The sequence below is a fragment of the Neovison vison genome, chromosome 2 (assembly GCF_020171115.1).
Source record: "Neovison vison isolate M4711 chromosome 2, ASM_NN_V1, whole genome shotgun sequence".
In the NCBI taxonomy this organism is placed as follows: Eukaryota; Metazoa; Chordata; class Mammalia; order Carnivora; family Mustelidae; genus Neogale; species Neogale vison.
This window is the reverse complement of record NC_058092.1, coordinates 80,728,394-80,742,710: the sequence shown is the minus strand read 5'-3', so window position 1 is coordinate 80,742,710 and position 14,317 is coordinate 80,728,394. Positions and strand designations below refer to the sequence as shown.

The 14,317-nt window shown below is 34.3% G+C and overlaps 1 protein-coding gene across 1 annotated transcript in view; it reads right to left on the bottom strand.

Moving 5' to 3' along the window:
* The window catches only part of ABCD3 (ATP binding cassette subfamily D member 3), a 76,360-nt gene that overhangs the window by 29,878 nt on the left and 32,165 nt on the right, over positions 1–14,317 (bottom strand). Inside the window, exons 3-7 of the mRNA XM_044238719.1 lie at positions 13,392–13,490; positions 9,384–9,472; positions 2,564–2,633; positions 1,158–1,255; positions 678–801 (exon numbers count right to left, since the gene is read on the bottom strand). Of these exons, the coding sequence (XP_044094654.1) occupies positions 678–801; positions 1,158–1,255; positions 2,564–2,633; positions 9,384–9,472; positions 13,392–13,490 (480 nt within the window). The remainder of the gene's footprint in view (positions 1–677; positions 802–1,157; positions 1,256–2,563; positions 2,634–9,383; positions 9,473–13,391; positions 13,491–14,317) is intronic.

Here is a 14,317-nt window from a genome sequence, read left to right as displayed (position 1 = left end):
GCCCTGTACATGTCCCAGACAAGGCAGGAGGTAATGGCAAAGACGATGACTTCATGAGAAGACAACAGCAAAAGCTGTAAAGGGTGGTGAGACAAGATAGTACAAAAAAGAACTGAGGAAACTGGCAGGAAGAAACCTGGTTAGGGCCTATCCTCTGTCCCAAGAGCTCTGGCAGTATTCTGGGATGGCGGGGGTAGGGGGAGATAGTAATTAGAAAATGGAAATCAGCTAGTATCGTGGGAAGATTTTTGACCATTACTCAAATGATCTATTAGAATTAGAGATACTGAAGCACGGAAATGAACAGGAAGAGGTCCAGCCTAGTGCTACACATGTGGAACCAGAAACATAAACTGATGGTCAATTTCTAACAGCTGCCACAAGTCCACAAGTCAAGGGACAAAAATTCAAATTTCTGTTCTTTTCCTGAAATCAGCCTGCAAAATTCATACAAAATCTTTATAAGACACACTAAGTTGGCCAAAGCACCTCACAAAAATAATAGAGAAAATTAAACAACTGTAGTTAAAGCTATTATAACAACTCTAATTTTCTCAAAAAAGCACTTAGTAGTTATATGCTGTTATGTCCATCAAAACAATTCTATATAAATATGCTAAGATTCAAAACTGAACAAATCAACACATAATTTTTAAAAAGAAAATAGAGAAACTTACCTTACTAAGATTTGAATACAGATCAACTACACTGTTACAAAACTTTTCTACGTCTTGTGTAAGCAGCTGGTCTGGGTTGGCTATTCTGTTGTCCAGATTTCCCATTTTATAATATGTGAAAGCTCTGAAACAGATGGAAGAAAATGACATGAAAACTGAGGATTTTAAAAACAAAAAAATTCACATTCTAGCACACAGGGCAAATTCATAGAAATGGAAAGGTCTAGAGCTGGAAGAGGCCGTAAAGATTGTCCTTACTTTAAAGATAAGGAAGCAAGACCAGAGAAGGATGACTTGCAAATTAACCGAGGAGCTAGGATTAAAGTCTAAACTGCTGAGGTCTTTGCCTATGTGCTTCTGGGTCTAAGAAAATTTCCTTGAAAACATATCCAATACAAGAGAAAAACTTCTAGATCTCAATATCATCAACATTTCTATTCAGTTCAAGTATGTTTAATATAAAAATAGGTTATCACTTACTGGAGATACTCCTCATAGAGGTATTTAGTTAGTCTTACTCGGAAGCATAGTTTGAGCTCATTTAACCCAAACTTCAAGAAGTTGTTAACTACAGAGATCTGAAACAAACAAACACATATTACTGGCTTTGCTAAATTTCCATTCACAAAATTATTATTTATTGCTCTAGCATTGGCTCTGTCCCCAAATCCTATGACTTTTATAACTGATTGTCCAAATTGATAATGATTTGCTTCTGTTTTACTCAGAGTGTGCAAAGATACAAAGAGAACATCCCAAAGCAAATGCAATTGGCTCTACTATGCTGATATATTAAAACTCTACTTGAAACTCAATTTTTTAATATGTTAATAACATTAATTACGAGAAGCATCTTGACACTTCTTTTGTCAACAAATAAAAAGCCAAATGTCCCCTTTGGATTCAGTGTAAAGGAGTCCTGACATTTATGCTTGTATCTTCTGTTTCCTTCTATAAGCACTACAACCCTAGACAATGAATTCTATTTGCATTTTTAAAAAAAAAACTATAAAATTCATACCAACTAATACCATAATTTCTAGACTCATCTTTACTTCTTGTTCCCATCATTATATTGAAATTAAGTCTTCCATAGTTCCAAACTCAGATTTACATAAACATTTTCTCAAGAAAACAATGGTTGTCCACTGAATCTCCATCTCTTAATGACATCTACAATTCTCATCTCAACTTTTTCTAAAGTCTAAAAACCATGTACATGTATCCTCATGCTTTATTAAATTTCTGACATATTCTCTAATTAGCTGGAGTTTAAGTTTTTTACTCTCATATTTATAATAATAAAATTCTTGTAGTAGCAATAAAAGAAAGAACCAAGCTAAGAATATCACTTATGATTTAAACCAAACACTGACCTTTATTTTTAATAAATTCAGATACTAAATTCTAATTTTACTTAAATGACATCAGTGGTTCAAGTTACTCCAATAGTTTAGGGCCTAAAGCAATGGTTCCCATTCAGGGTGATTTTGCCACCACACCTACCCACGCCCTACCCTCCTCAGGACATTTGCCAATGTCCTCGAGATATTTGGGGTTGTCAAAACTGGGGGGAGGGGCACTACTGCCATCAAGTGGGATGCTACTAAACATCACAGAAACCCTGGCCTAAAGGTTAGAACAAAATAACACATATGGACACATCCACATATGTATACAATGAAACTAAACCCAATTTCATTCCTTTTTTACTATCTAGTAAAAAGGTTTACATTGCAAAATTCTGCTCTAAGTTATAAAACCAAACTTGAGATAGGAATTTGGTACCATAAATCTTTAAAGTAAACTTAAGCAAAAATCTCTGAAGATTCTAGGTAGATCCAAGTTTTTCCCTATGTAAAGATTTTTTAAAGAATTACACTTACGAGAGGCATGGCGGCGATGAAGTTGAATAAGTATCTCTTGAAATCTTTCTTGCTACGACCAATGATACCACTGCAAACCACCACATGCAATGCATTAGTTGCAAAAGAAGCAATATCGAACTCATAGAAAAGCTGTAAAGCTCTAAAATTACTCTTGGAAGTTTTTATTGACTCAAAAGATTCAGTAAGAAATAAAGATGCCAAAAAACATTTTCTTGCAGAAACGCGTTTCCAACTTTTGAAATCTGACATTTGAAACAGGCTTCTTGAACATCACTCTATGAATGGCAAAATTAAATAACAATGATTTCCTCAGTTCTTTTCCTTCATAAAAAACGGTAATTTAAAGACAGACTCATGCTGTTACAAAAGGGATTTAGATGGCGAAACAACTAACAACTTTATAGAGCCAGCAATGGGTTATTATGGATGAAATAAACTAGTATTTGTTTTCAAATATTTTAATACCCTGATTCTCATTTGTATGAACTAATGGCAGAGATAGCCCAATGACAGATCAGCAAACTCTCAGAGTAAAAGATCAAGAGTAAATATTTTAAGCTCCTGTGGGCCAGAAGAGCTCTGTTCCAATTACTGTGTTCTGCTATGGCAGAGGAAAAACAGCCAAGAATGAGACTAGCTGCATCCTAAAAACATTTTCCCAAACAGATGGCAGTGGGATTAGACCCATGGAGCCTTATCTGCTGACACTAGAACTAATCACTGGTCAGAGAGTAGACTAGTGGGGTTCCCCAGAGCCTCGGAATGGTTCTCTAGCTGCTTCAGATCTGTTAACACACTTCAACTAGACCAACTCCTCTTTCACCTTTTTAATGTATTTTACATATTTACCTGTTCTAAAAATATCCATTAAGAACTTATTTAAAGTTAAGAATTCTACTACTTTTTGAAAACCATTATATCATATAAGTAAAGGATCTCTGGGTACCATACATCTATGATCTTTAAAAAGATATAACTTATTTGATCATACACTCTTTTTTCAATAAGTGTCAGTAAAATATATTTTGAAAAGTATTGTGCTAAATGATTTAAACCTAGCTCCACATAGAGAAAAAGATATGGTACAGGATACGGAAATAAACTGATTTTTATGAGGGAGTAGGGGAATAATGCCAAGTAATGTTAGCTGGTGTTTTAGAGCAAAAAAAGATGCATGGTCAAATAAGTTTGAGAAAACCTGGGTTAAACAAAACTAACAAATGTCTTTTTCAAAGACCTCAAAGACCTTAACATAACATAAAACTTGTGCATTCAAACTCTCTGAAAGGGCTTTATAGCAGGTATCATTTCCTCTGTCATGGCTGGCATTCCTTGGAACATACTCTGGGAAATGCTACTTCTGACGGATAGAAAAATCTGTAGTCCAATTTTGATAGAACTGCTAAACAATTGTTTTTAAAAAGTTTAAGTTGAGCTAGAAAATACCTAAAACTGAACCACATAAAAATGTTTTTTCTAGAAATCAGAATATTAAAAACAAGAGCACTTAAGACAGTACAAAAAGTTTAGAGGTTTAGATTAAAATTGTTTGAACTAAACTTCACATAAAACCAAAGTGCTTTTAGTGCTGCCCAAGCTGTGAAACACGCAAAGATTATAAAGCTTGGTGAAGCACATGCTATCATTCAGCAACAGTTTACCATTGGAGTGGCAGCTATAAATTTAAAAAATGGTTTCTTGAATAAAGTCTTATTTCTGCTTATTATTCCGCTGCAAAAGAAAAATAATAATAAAGAGTAATTTTACAGTTTGTATCATATTACTTCCAAAACACATAAGGATCTTTATAAAAGATGATTTCGTGATTTTAAAATGCTTGTTGGCAAAAGGCTGGAAATAAAATATATCTTTATAAGTACATTATAACAGCAACAGGTAGGAAGGATTCTCCTCCATATCATGGAAATTTCCAGTGTCTACCTTGAAGAAAGAAGTCTGTCCCATTAAAATTTGCCCATATTCCAAAGTCTTTAGCCACCACTAACAAATAAGCCAAAAAGATGTAAAGGATATTAAAATGTACATTAAGGACCAGAATGAGTTTCTTTCAGACTTTTTTTTTTTTAAGCAGAAATAGATGAATCTAAACCTTTTTGGAAAAAGCAGAAAGGAAAAAAGCACAACCAATTTATAATGTAGCTTTAGTAGCAAGTTAGAGCAATGTGCTGTTTTTCAAATAAAACTGTTCCAAATTATGAATTCACAATGTTTAAAAAATGTTAAATTTAACTAAGTATCAAAGATTTCATACACAGAAGCTCAAAAATACTTATGAAGGAGAAAGTTAACAAATTATTTTAAAATGATTGCTTCACAATTGATGAATATGGGTTACGAATATATGAAAGTGGGGCATCAGGGTGTCTCAGTAGTTTAAGCATCTGCCTTTGGCTCAGGTCGTGATCCCAGGGTCCTGGGATCAGGCCCCACATCAGGCTCCCTGTTCGGTGGAGAGTCTGCTTCTTCTCTATCCTTCCCCACTGCTCATGCTTGATCTCTCTCTGCTTCTATCAAATAAATAAAATCTTTAAAAAAAAACTTTCTTTAAAAAAAACTTTGCTAAAAAAAAGAGTATATGGAAGTTTTTTACTGTTTCTGTACTTTTCTGTAAGTTTAGTAGTATCAAAATAATGTTTTTTAGAAACTCTACTTTTTTTTTTTTTTTCAGTTTTTCTTTATGTCATATCTAAATTTTAAAACTGGGTACCCAATGGGGTGCCTGGGTGGCTCAGTGGGTTAAAGCCTCTGCTTTTGGCTCAGGTCATGATCTCAGGGTCCTGGGATCAAGCCCTTCATCGGACTCTCTGCTCGGCAGGGAGCCTGCTTCCCCCTCTCTCTCTGCCTACTTGTGATCTCTCTCTCTCTGCCAAACACATAAATAAAATCTTTAAAAAAAAAAAAAAAAAAAAAACCTGGGTACTCAACATATTGATTACTCTAGTAAAATTATAGGTTGGCTCATGCTCCTCTCGGCAGTGCATTTTTTCCAGGGCATTTAAGACTATGAGAAAATTAAAATCAGCATCTATTCAATTTAAGTTGGAAATGCCTAGTTTAGAAGAGTATTATTCTTTTGGATTAAAAAACATGAAATCATAAAATGTGAAAAGTAAAATTTAAAAAATAAACCATTCTTCTACACTCTACCAAGGTTGTAGAAGGTTCTTTATATGCAATATGTGACTTTCTACACAGATAGCTAATATGATGATTATAGTAGATATAAACTGCATATTTTTGTTATTAACAAAATATATTTTGTATAAATACATTATATATATATTATATATATAATACATTTATATTTTATATTGTTGGGGGATCCCATATCTTTATTAATAGATAGGGTACTTAGATAATAAAGTTATCAAAGGAAAAAATATAAAATTTTATAATCATATAAAAAAAAGGACATACATGTCTTCTCTACCGTATACAAAGGACTCAAATTACTTATGCACACAACTTATATAAGCAGAACCTAGCAGTAAAATTGATCTTCCAAAGCTGATATGCTAGCAGCAACCAATAAACACTTCTTATGTTTATAACAAATTTCTTGGAATTTCTAAGAGGATTCCTCACTAGGGCACATACACAAAAATGACCAGACTCTCTTCAAACACCATTCAGGAAGACCAACAATCAGTAAGTCCTCAAGTTGGCTTCTAGCAAGTTTTTTAGCCCTTCATTATTATTTTTTTTTAAAGATTTTATTTATTTTATTTGACAGAGAGAGAGATCACAAATAGGCAGAGAGGCAGGCAGAGAGAGAGGGGGCAGTCAGCTCCCTGCCAAGCAGAGAGCCCGATGGAGGGCTCGATCCCCAGACCCTGAGACCATGACCTGAGCCGAAGGGAGAGGCTTAACCCACTAAGCCATCCAGGCACCTCCACCCCTTCACTTTTAAAGACGAATAGACAGGGAAAGAGTGACAGACTTAAGGAAAGCCTCTAAAATGAACAAAAAAATGAGAACAAAAAAAACAAGAAAAAACACAAACAATGCAGGAAGCTTAAAAAAAAAAAGCACACACTTGCAAGAATGACTGCTCTAAAAATGCACATCTATACAAAAAGATAACTCTTAGAAATAAAATGATGACCATATACATTCACTGGATGATAAAGTAAAAAGAAATTTCCTAGAAAATAAAATGTCAGAGATGAAACAGTAGGGAAATTATAAGATAATCATCTGATTATCTTATATCTTGAGTTCCAACACTCAAGTAATAAAGATTACAGAAAAAAATGAAGAAAAAAAAGAGAGGAAGAATTTTTTAAAAGCACAAGAAAACTTCTCAGAATGCAGAATGAGTTTCTCAATTGAAAAGAGCCCACCTAGGCCCAGCACAGTGAAAAAAAAAAAAAAAATCACAGCAACATTCAGTAAAAATACTAAACACCAGCAATACACCAAAACAACAACAAACGATCATAAAAGCTTCCACAGGGGGCTAAAAACAGACCCACCATTAAGGAAGGGCAAGCAGCACAGAAGTGGACCTCCATACCCAATGCAGCAACTAGACTAGCAGTGGTTAACCATGGCTACACTTTAGAATCACCTGGGATATCTCAAAAACTAATGACTAATTGAATCAGGATCTCTAGGGGGTGGGCCCAGGTATTAATGGTTCTCAAAATTCCCCAGATGATTCTAATCATCCTGCAACCAAGGCTGAGAACTGCTGAGCTCTACAGAAGACAACAGGGTGATGCTTTCAAAATTCTAACAAAAAATGGTTTCCAAGTTGGATTGTATAAATATAGCTAAACTATCAACCAAATATAAGGGTTCAGGTCTCAAAAATTTACTTCTATTGTGCCCTTTCTCAGAAAAACAATGTACATGCCAAAATGATAAAGTAAATTAAGAAAAAGTAAAACAGAGGTTTCAGAAAACAGGTTATTTAATGCACAAGAGAAAGATACAAGAAATTCCCAAGATGGGGTGTCTGGGTGGCTCAGTGGGTTAAACCTCTGCCTTCAGGCTCAGGTCATGATCTCAGGGTCCTGAGATCGAGCCCCACATCGGGCTCTCGACTCAGTGGGGAGCCTGCTTCCCCTCTCTCTCTCTCTCTGCCTTCCCCTCTGCCTACTTGTGATCTCTGTCAAATAAATAAATTAATAATCTTAAAAAAAAAAAAAAGAAACTCCCAAGATCATAATTAAAGCAAATTCAAAGTGGACTGCTCTTTAGTTGGCTTAAGGTGCAATCAGTACAGATTAGGGCAGGAAGACAAGAAACTAACAAGAGGTATAGGGTGCAGTGGTAATAGACAAAAATCAAAAGATCACCTAGTGTGTATGACCATATTACAATACTGAGAAGATGTTACAGTGTTGTCAAATAAGCTTAAGCGGAATTAGTAAGAAGTAGGCAAAGAACTAAGGTACACAAACAAAAATTTGCAATTTTCAAACGCCAGGAAAAACAAAAAGTTGTTTATCAAAGAAACTACCAAAGTACAGCATGTGGCTCAGCAGTAAACAGGAAAAATCAACAGGAAAAATCACGTAAACAATAAATTCTAAGGACAAAAAATGCGATAAAACAACTTAAGAGGATGAGCATGGTCATGGGTAGGAATGTAAAAGAGCTAATTCTCATCTTTCAAAGTAGGAAATAAATGCATACTCTCTAAAACTGAAAAATTTAGGACAATAAACAAGTTACATTGAAATACAGAGGTACAGATGAACAGTAAAAAGAAAACAACTTGCTCCAGGAATGGCAGTTACAAGTACAAGAATGGGTTAGAGAAGTGATGTGTTTCCAGTAACACTATTTGACATTAAGCTGTGTTCATGTATTCCTTTTTAAGCTGTTCACATATTACTACAATTAGGAAAAAAAAAAAAAAAAAGCAGGGCACTGACCACAGGTTTCAGGGAGAGCCGTATTAAATACAAGAGCCTGCACAATTACACGTGTTCTGAGGCATGTAGTTAGGGTTTTAATCCTATGCAAATAACTTTCTCTATTTGCCAAGAGAGATGAGTCAGAAAACATGTGCATAAAGCGTTCTTCCTCATCCACAAGTCAAGAATATGAGGGGGGAAAAAAAGCACTTTATTTCAAAATTTGGGAGCATTCAAAAATTTTAAGTAGTGTCTTCAAAAAGTTATTAGATTAAGTACTTTAAGAAATTTTCTGATAAAATACTGCATGTCAGGAAAGAGAATTCCAAGAAAAATGTTTTACTCTAACATTCAAATTGGTATCATCGGGAACAAAATCTTTAACAGATAAATGTTAATATCCCAACTGCTACTATAAGTTTTTAAATTCAAAATTATCAATTATAATGATAATATGTACGAAGACTATAATGAAAAAAAATGTACAAAGCATTACCTTCAGAAACTGAAGGAAATGTCTACAAATTGTTTTTTTCCTTCTAATAAACATTCTCAATATGATTCTCTGAAGTGCTTTGATATTTTCCTCCAAATTATCTCATTAATTTTAGTCATCCTACTTGGTGATTTTTTTAACCCTTGCTCCAGCAATTTAATTTGTTTCCTTGTCCCTAACTCTCTAAAACTGTCAGCTCTGCAGGACTTGGTACAAAGTCTCTCCTGTTCCCCAGTATATCCCTATCACAGAGTAGCAGGATACCTGGCACATGGGAGACACTCAATAAACATCTGTTAAGTAAATGAACAAATACATAATTTGACTTAAATATTTATACCTAATTGAGAATCTAATTTTTGCTTAAGATAATGTTAAATATGAGACAAATCAGTATTTTGTACATATAGGAGGAAGGTGAATAGAAAAGTACCTTTCAATGAGTGTCCCATTTTGAATCATCCAAACATCACAATATGTTCGAGACACCAGCATAACAGCAATAAGTATCAAGTAACCTGTCTAAAATAAACCAGGTATAGTAAATTAAATAAATGCATTTTTAAAAGTTAAAAGAAACATTACCTTGGCAAAGATTTTTTTATTTCTAAATTCAAATCTTTATTCTAGCTTTAATACAATGGCTGACATTTTATGTATAGGCCATTTTTAAATATAATTTTAAAAGAATTTAAAAATATAATATAAATGAAAAAGACTTATACATCATTTAATCTAACTTTCTCTTCCAGAATTCAAAAGTGAATCCCAGGCAGGTCAAATAATTTGTCTTCCTACAAATAATTTGTCTTCATACTAGAAGGTAGTAGTATAACTTCAATTACCTGAATCACAGTGTACTGTGATTGTCTCAGATTTCTAATATAGAAGTCTAAAACAAAAAATGATAGTAACTATTAATACACAGTTAAGCAAATATTGAAGACTAAATTGTGCCTAATGCAATAAACTTGGTTCAGTTTGTTGGAAAAATCTCTAATACTGCCCCTGCCCTCAATTTTGTGATGAAAATTTATACACAGAAAATGAGAAAACAGCATAGTAGGTAAGTATATTTGCATCACTTTGTGAAACAAGTGGCAGAATAGGAAGGCCTCAGTGGCAGAAGAGGATTATGATGTTAGAAATATATTAAACACACCAAGTAAAACAAAAGAGAGCATGACAATTATGAGTTAAAAAAGATAAAGGATTTAATGAGAAATAGGAAATAGACTGAAACCATATGAATAACAGTACTGCATATCCAGCAGACTTTAGCAATAATAAACTACTGCAAGTCTCTAGGTAGAACAAAATGTTAAAAAGTGTCATTTTGACATTACTTAAGCAATGCTGTGGAAGATGGATTTACCAAGGGGAAAAGATGAGAGGCTGAGTCAGAAGTCCATTCTCTCTCTCTGAGATGGGAACCTATCCTCTAACCTCTAACACACACACACACACACACACACACACGCATTCAAAGCTGACCCTATTCAAATCTTCTAAATTGGAAGAATAATGACCTTAAGATACAAGCTAAAGTCAGGGAAGAGGGCATGTAGCAGCAGGGACATTTGCTGGATAACATATTTAAACTCAAAATGATGGTGCTGCATGGCAACTGCAACTATTACTTATGTAACTTTTGCAAAACAAATATTTTTGTTAAAGATGAAGGTACTAGAAGTATAGTGCTGTAGGTGTAGTCGAGGCAGGGAGTCATAAACACAGAATAATGAAGCCACAAGAAAAGATAATGTCAAAGAAAGCTTCTGTGACTGATGATAGGTGCTACCCCAAAGTCAGCCAGAAAACAAAGATCCCATCTTCCTACTCTAGGCCCTGTTTGAAAGTTAGGTATTCAACTGGCAACAGAAGAACCTCTTAATTGTAATAAGCAGTATCTGTAGATGTCACTTTAACTGTAATACTAACTTTTAATTCAGACCTTAAATACAGTCTCAATCCTAAATTAATCATTTGACATATAAAGGTAACACCAGACAAAGATTGCTTATTTTGCCTTGATTTTCTGCTCTGTTTAATTTTTCCTTAAAATAAGTACCAACTTTACTTGTCTCAGCAAAATCTGGCAAACTTTGATTACTGACAATCCTGAAATGCCTTTCTACAAAGGATGGCCTTAGAATCACTACTATTTCCATGATGAATGGGTTTGTGAAATATGTCAGAAACCAAAGAACTGCACTGATTTAGGCAGCCCCTCACCTCATGATATGTATGAACTTCCATTTATTCGTATGCAACATTATCATTTCTCTATTTCCTAAATTGGTTAGTCTCTCTATCCCTACTTCCAATCTTCTGTCATTTCTATGAGAGTTTATTTCTAAGTGAAACCCCCAGTAAACTGAGGTTAAACTTGGATTTTTATAATTCTCAAAGATCATGTGTAAAATGACTCTGCAGCATGGCTGGGCCTAGAGAAAGCTGGAGATTGGCCAAGTTAGGGCCTGGTATCTCCCTTACTAACTCCCAGAGATCTATCCAATATCTCATATTCATTTTATACTCAGCAAACCCCTGCTAAAGTCAAATGAGCACTGAACTCTTAATGGATTAAGAGGGGAATATATAAATCTTTCCAGAGAAGATCGTATTTTAAACAGGAATTCTTCAATCAGGTGGGTTGTAGAAAGAAAAAACTTAAAGAAAATAATGAGCATCAAGCTATTTTTTTTTTAAGATTTTTTATTTATTTATTTGACAGAGAGAGATCACAAGTAGGCAGAGAGGCAGGCAGAGAGAGAGAGGAGGAAGCAGGCTCCCTGCTGAGCAGAGAGCCCGAATTGGGACTCGATCCCAGGACCCTGAGATCATGACCTGAGCCGAAGGCAGCAGCTTAACCCACTGAGCCACCCAGGCGCCTCAAGATATTTTTTTAATTAGTATCTGTTTTTGTTGGAGGGAGGGGACAGATGTCACAGACATGAGGTCATGAAAGCATAGAGTACAGAGTCTGACGACAAAATTGCAAACTCTTCTAAACAGATGATAGTGAAAGAAAGATCAAAGTTAGGTTGTGCTTTACCCTACAAGGAAAAAAAGAAGACAAATGCTTTTATTAGGGTTTTAGAAAAAAGACTATTATGAAAACAAGAAGAGGCGAAAGGACCAATTAAGAGATGATGATAATCCAGGTTAAGAAAACTACAGTGAGAACAGTAGGAATGGAAAGCGAGACTAATTCAAGAGAAACACAAAGAGAAAGTATTTAAAAATAAAGAAGAGAGCAGATTTAAAAAGTCTTGGTGTGATTTCATTTTTATTAAAATATATTCTGGACACTGAAATACTGATAGAATTTCTGAGTGAGAGGTTAAGAGGCACCAAGAAGGAAAAAGAAATCTATCTGCATTTTCTAATTTTTCTTCAAGGAAAACGTATTATCTCTATCTTATTAGGGGGAAAAAGTTATTAAATTATGTTTTAGAGGCTGGTAAGGGTGGAATCTACAAGCCATGATGCAGAAATGAGGGAGAAAGAGAGCAAGTCCAGTGTGATAGGGAGATATGGGTTCTCTTTGGGGATTACAGTACTTTGGGAATATCTTATCTTTTTGTTGCTATTAATAGATGGTAAGTCCAATGGTTTTTAAAATTGGAACAATGGAAAACATTACATTTCAAGAAAATAAATTTGGCAGAGAAGTTAAGAAGGGAAGCTTCTTTGAAGTGAGAACAATGAACACTACAATAACCATGTTAAGAATGTTCAGAACGAAAAATGACCCAATACCAGTGGCTGAAAGGATGAAGTATGGGAAGGAAAGAGACAAAGGTGATGATATTTCTGGTTCTACAAAAGGTGATTAAAGATGGAGAACACAGCATTATCTTATTTTTTAATCATTAAAAGTACTCCTCAGATAATGATAAAGATAATCTTGATAAAAGGGCAAAGGAAAAGATAATAAAAACTTTATTCCTAAAACCAGTTCACCTCCTGAAAATACTGGAAGAATTTATATATCATTCTGGGTATCTCAAAACATATTTAATCAAATATGAAAGAACAACCTTCAAACATATTCCATATCAATGTGACTTATGAAGATCTCAATGTAATAAAAAGGTTTGTCTTTCTAAATTTAATCTTGTTTTTATTAATAGAACTTAGTTATAATAAAACAACACCATTTAGAGTAGCTGCACTGAAGTAGTCTAATATTTCAAATAAAATATAATGAGATCCTATTTCATAAACAAGAGGAAAGAAACTATTTAAAATCTGGCACCAAACAACAAGGGTACTTGCAAGGATAACAGACAATTTAAAGAAAAAAATTTAGTAGTCTTTATTACCTACACAAAAAACATCTGATCTGTAGTATAACAAAAGCTTTATAATTTTATTGTTCTGATCTCACGTGAGCTTAAAAGTTAGACACTTAACATTATAATTCAAGACTTACCTCCTTACAAAATGTTCTAGGAACCATGATTTTCAGAATCCGTGTGAGTCTTAAAAAAAACACCTTGTCCACCACGGCTCGCTCTTTTTTCCCCTCTTTCTACATTAAAACAAAAAAATTAAGATATTTATAACAAGAAATATTAAAGAACCACATTCACCTAAGTCAATAATAACAACTATCAAAATGGATATTGCGTTTAGAGAGTGCTAACTTGCACTGCTCTTCAAATATGCTTTCAAGAAAGTAAGATGTTATCAAAAACTAAATAAGGAAGTGAGAAGTTCTGGGGCCATGCAAGTATCTGGGAGATGAATACTGCAAGCATTAGAAACAGCAAGAACAAAATGCCAAGGTATAAGCTCATTTAATTGCTTGAGAAGCAATAAAATGGCCAGTCTGACTGGAACTATAAAGCAAGGGATGGTAGCAGAAGATGAGATCAGAGAGATACTACATCGGAAATGTTAAGTACTTACTGACCGTTTATTATCCACTTCCTGATTAACAGCAGAATGTTTTTAAAATCCTGAACAGGAATTTTCCTGATAGTAATTACTGGAAACATTTAGATTCCTAGATTTAGCATTTAGCATTTTCAGTATGCAATCTACCAATTCACTCTCTCTTCTTCATAAACTCAAAGACAGACAAGGTTTCTTCACTCCTACAGCTCACATTCTAGCAGGATAAATACAGATAAAAATAAACCAATAAGCTGTTACAGATACACTAGGTAGGGCCATGAGCAAAAGACTGATTCAGACAGGATGACAAGCCAGAGTTCTTTGGGGAGGTGATATTTAAGCTGAGACATAAATAAAGTGAAGCCATGTGAGAACCTCAGGGAAGGAAGGTAGTCAAGCACAGGGAACATCAAGCACAAAACCTAGTGTCGAGAATAAATTTAGAGCACACACTGAAGA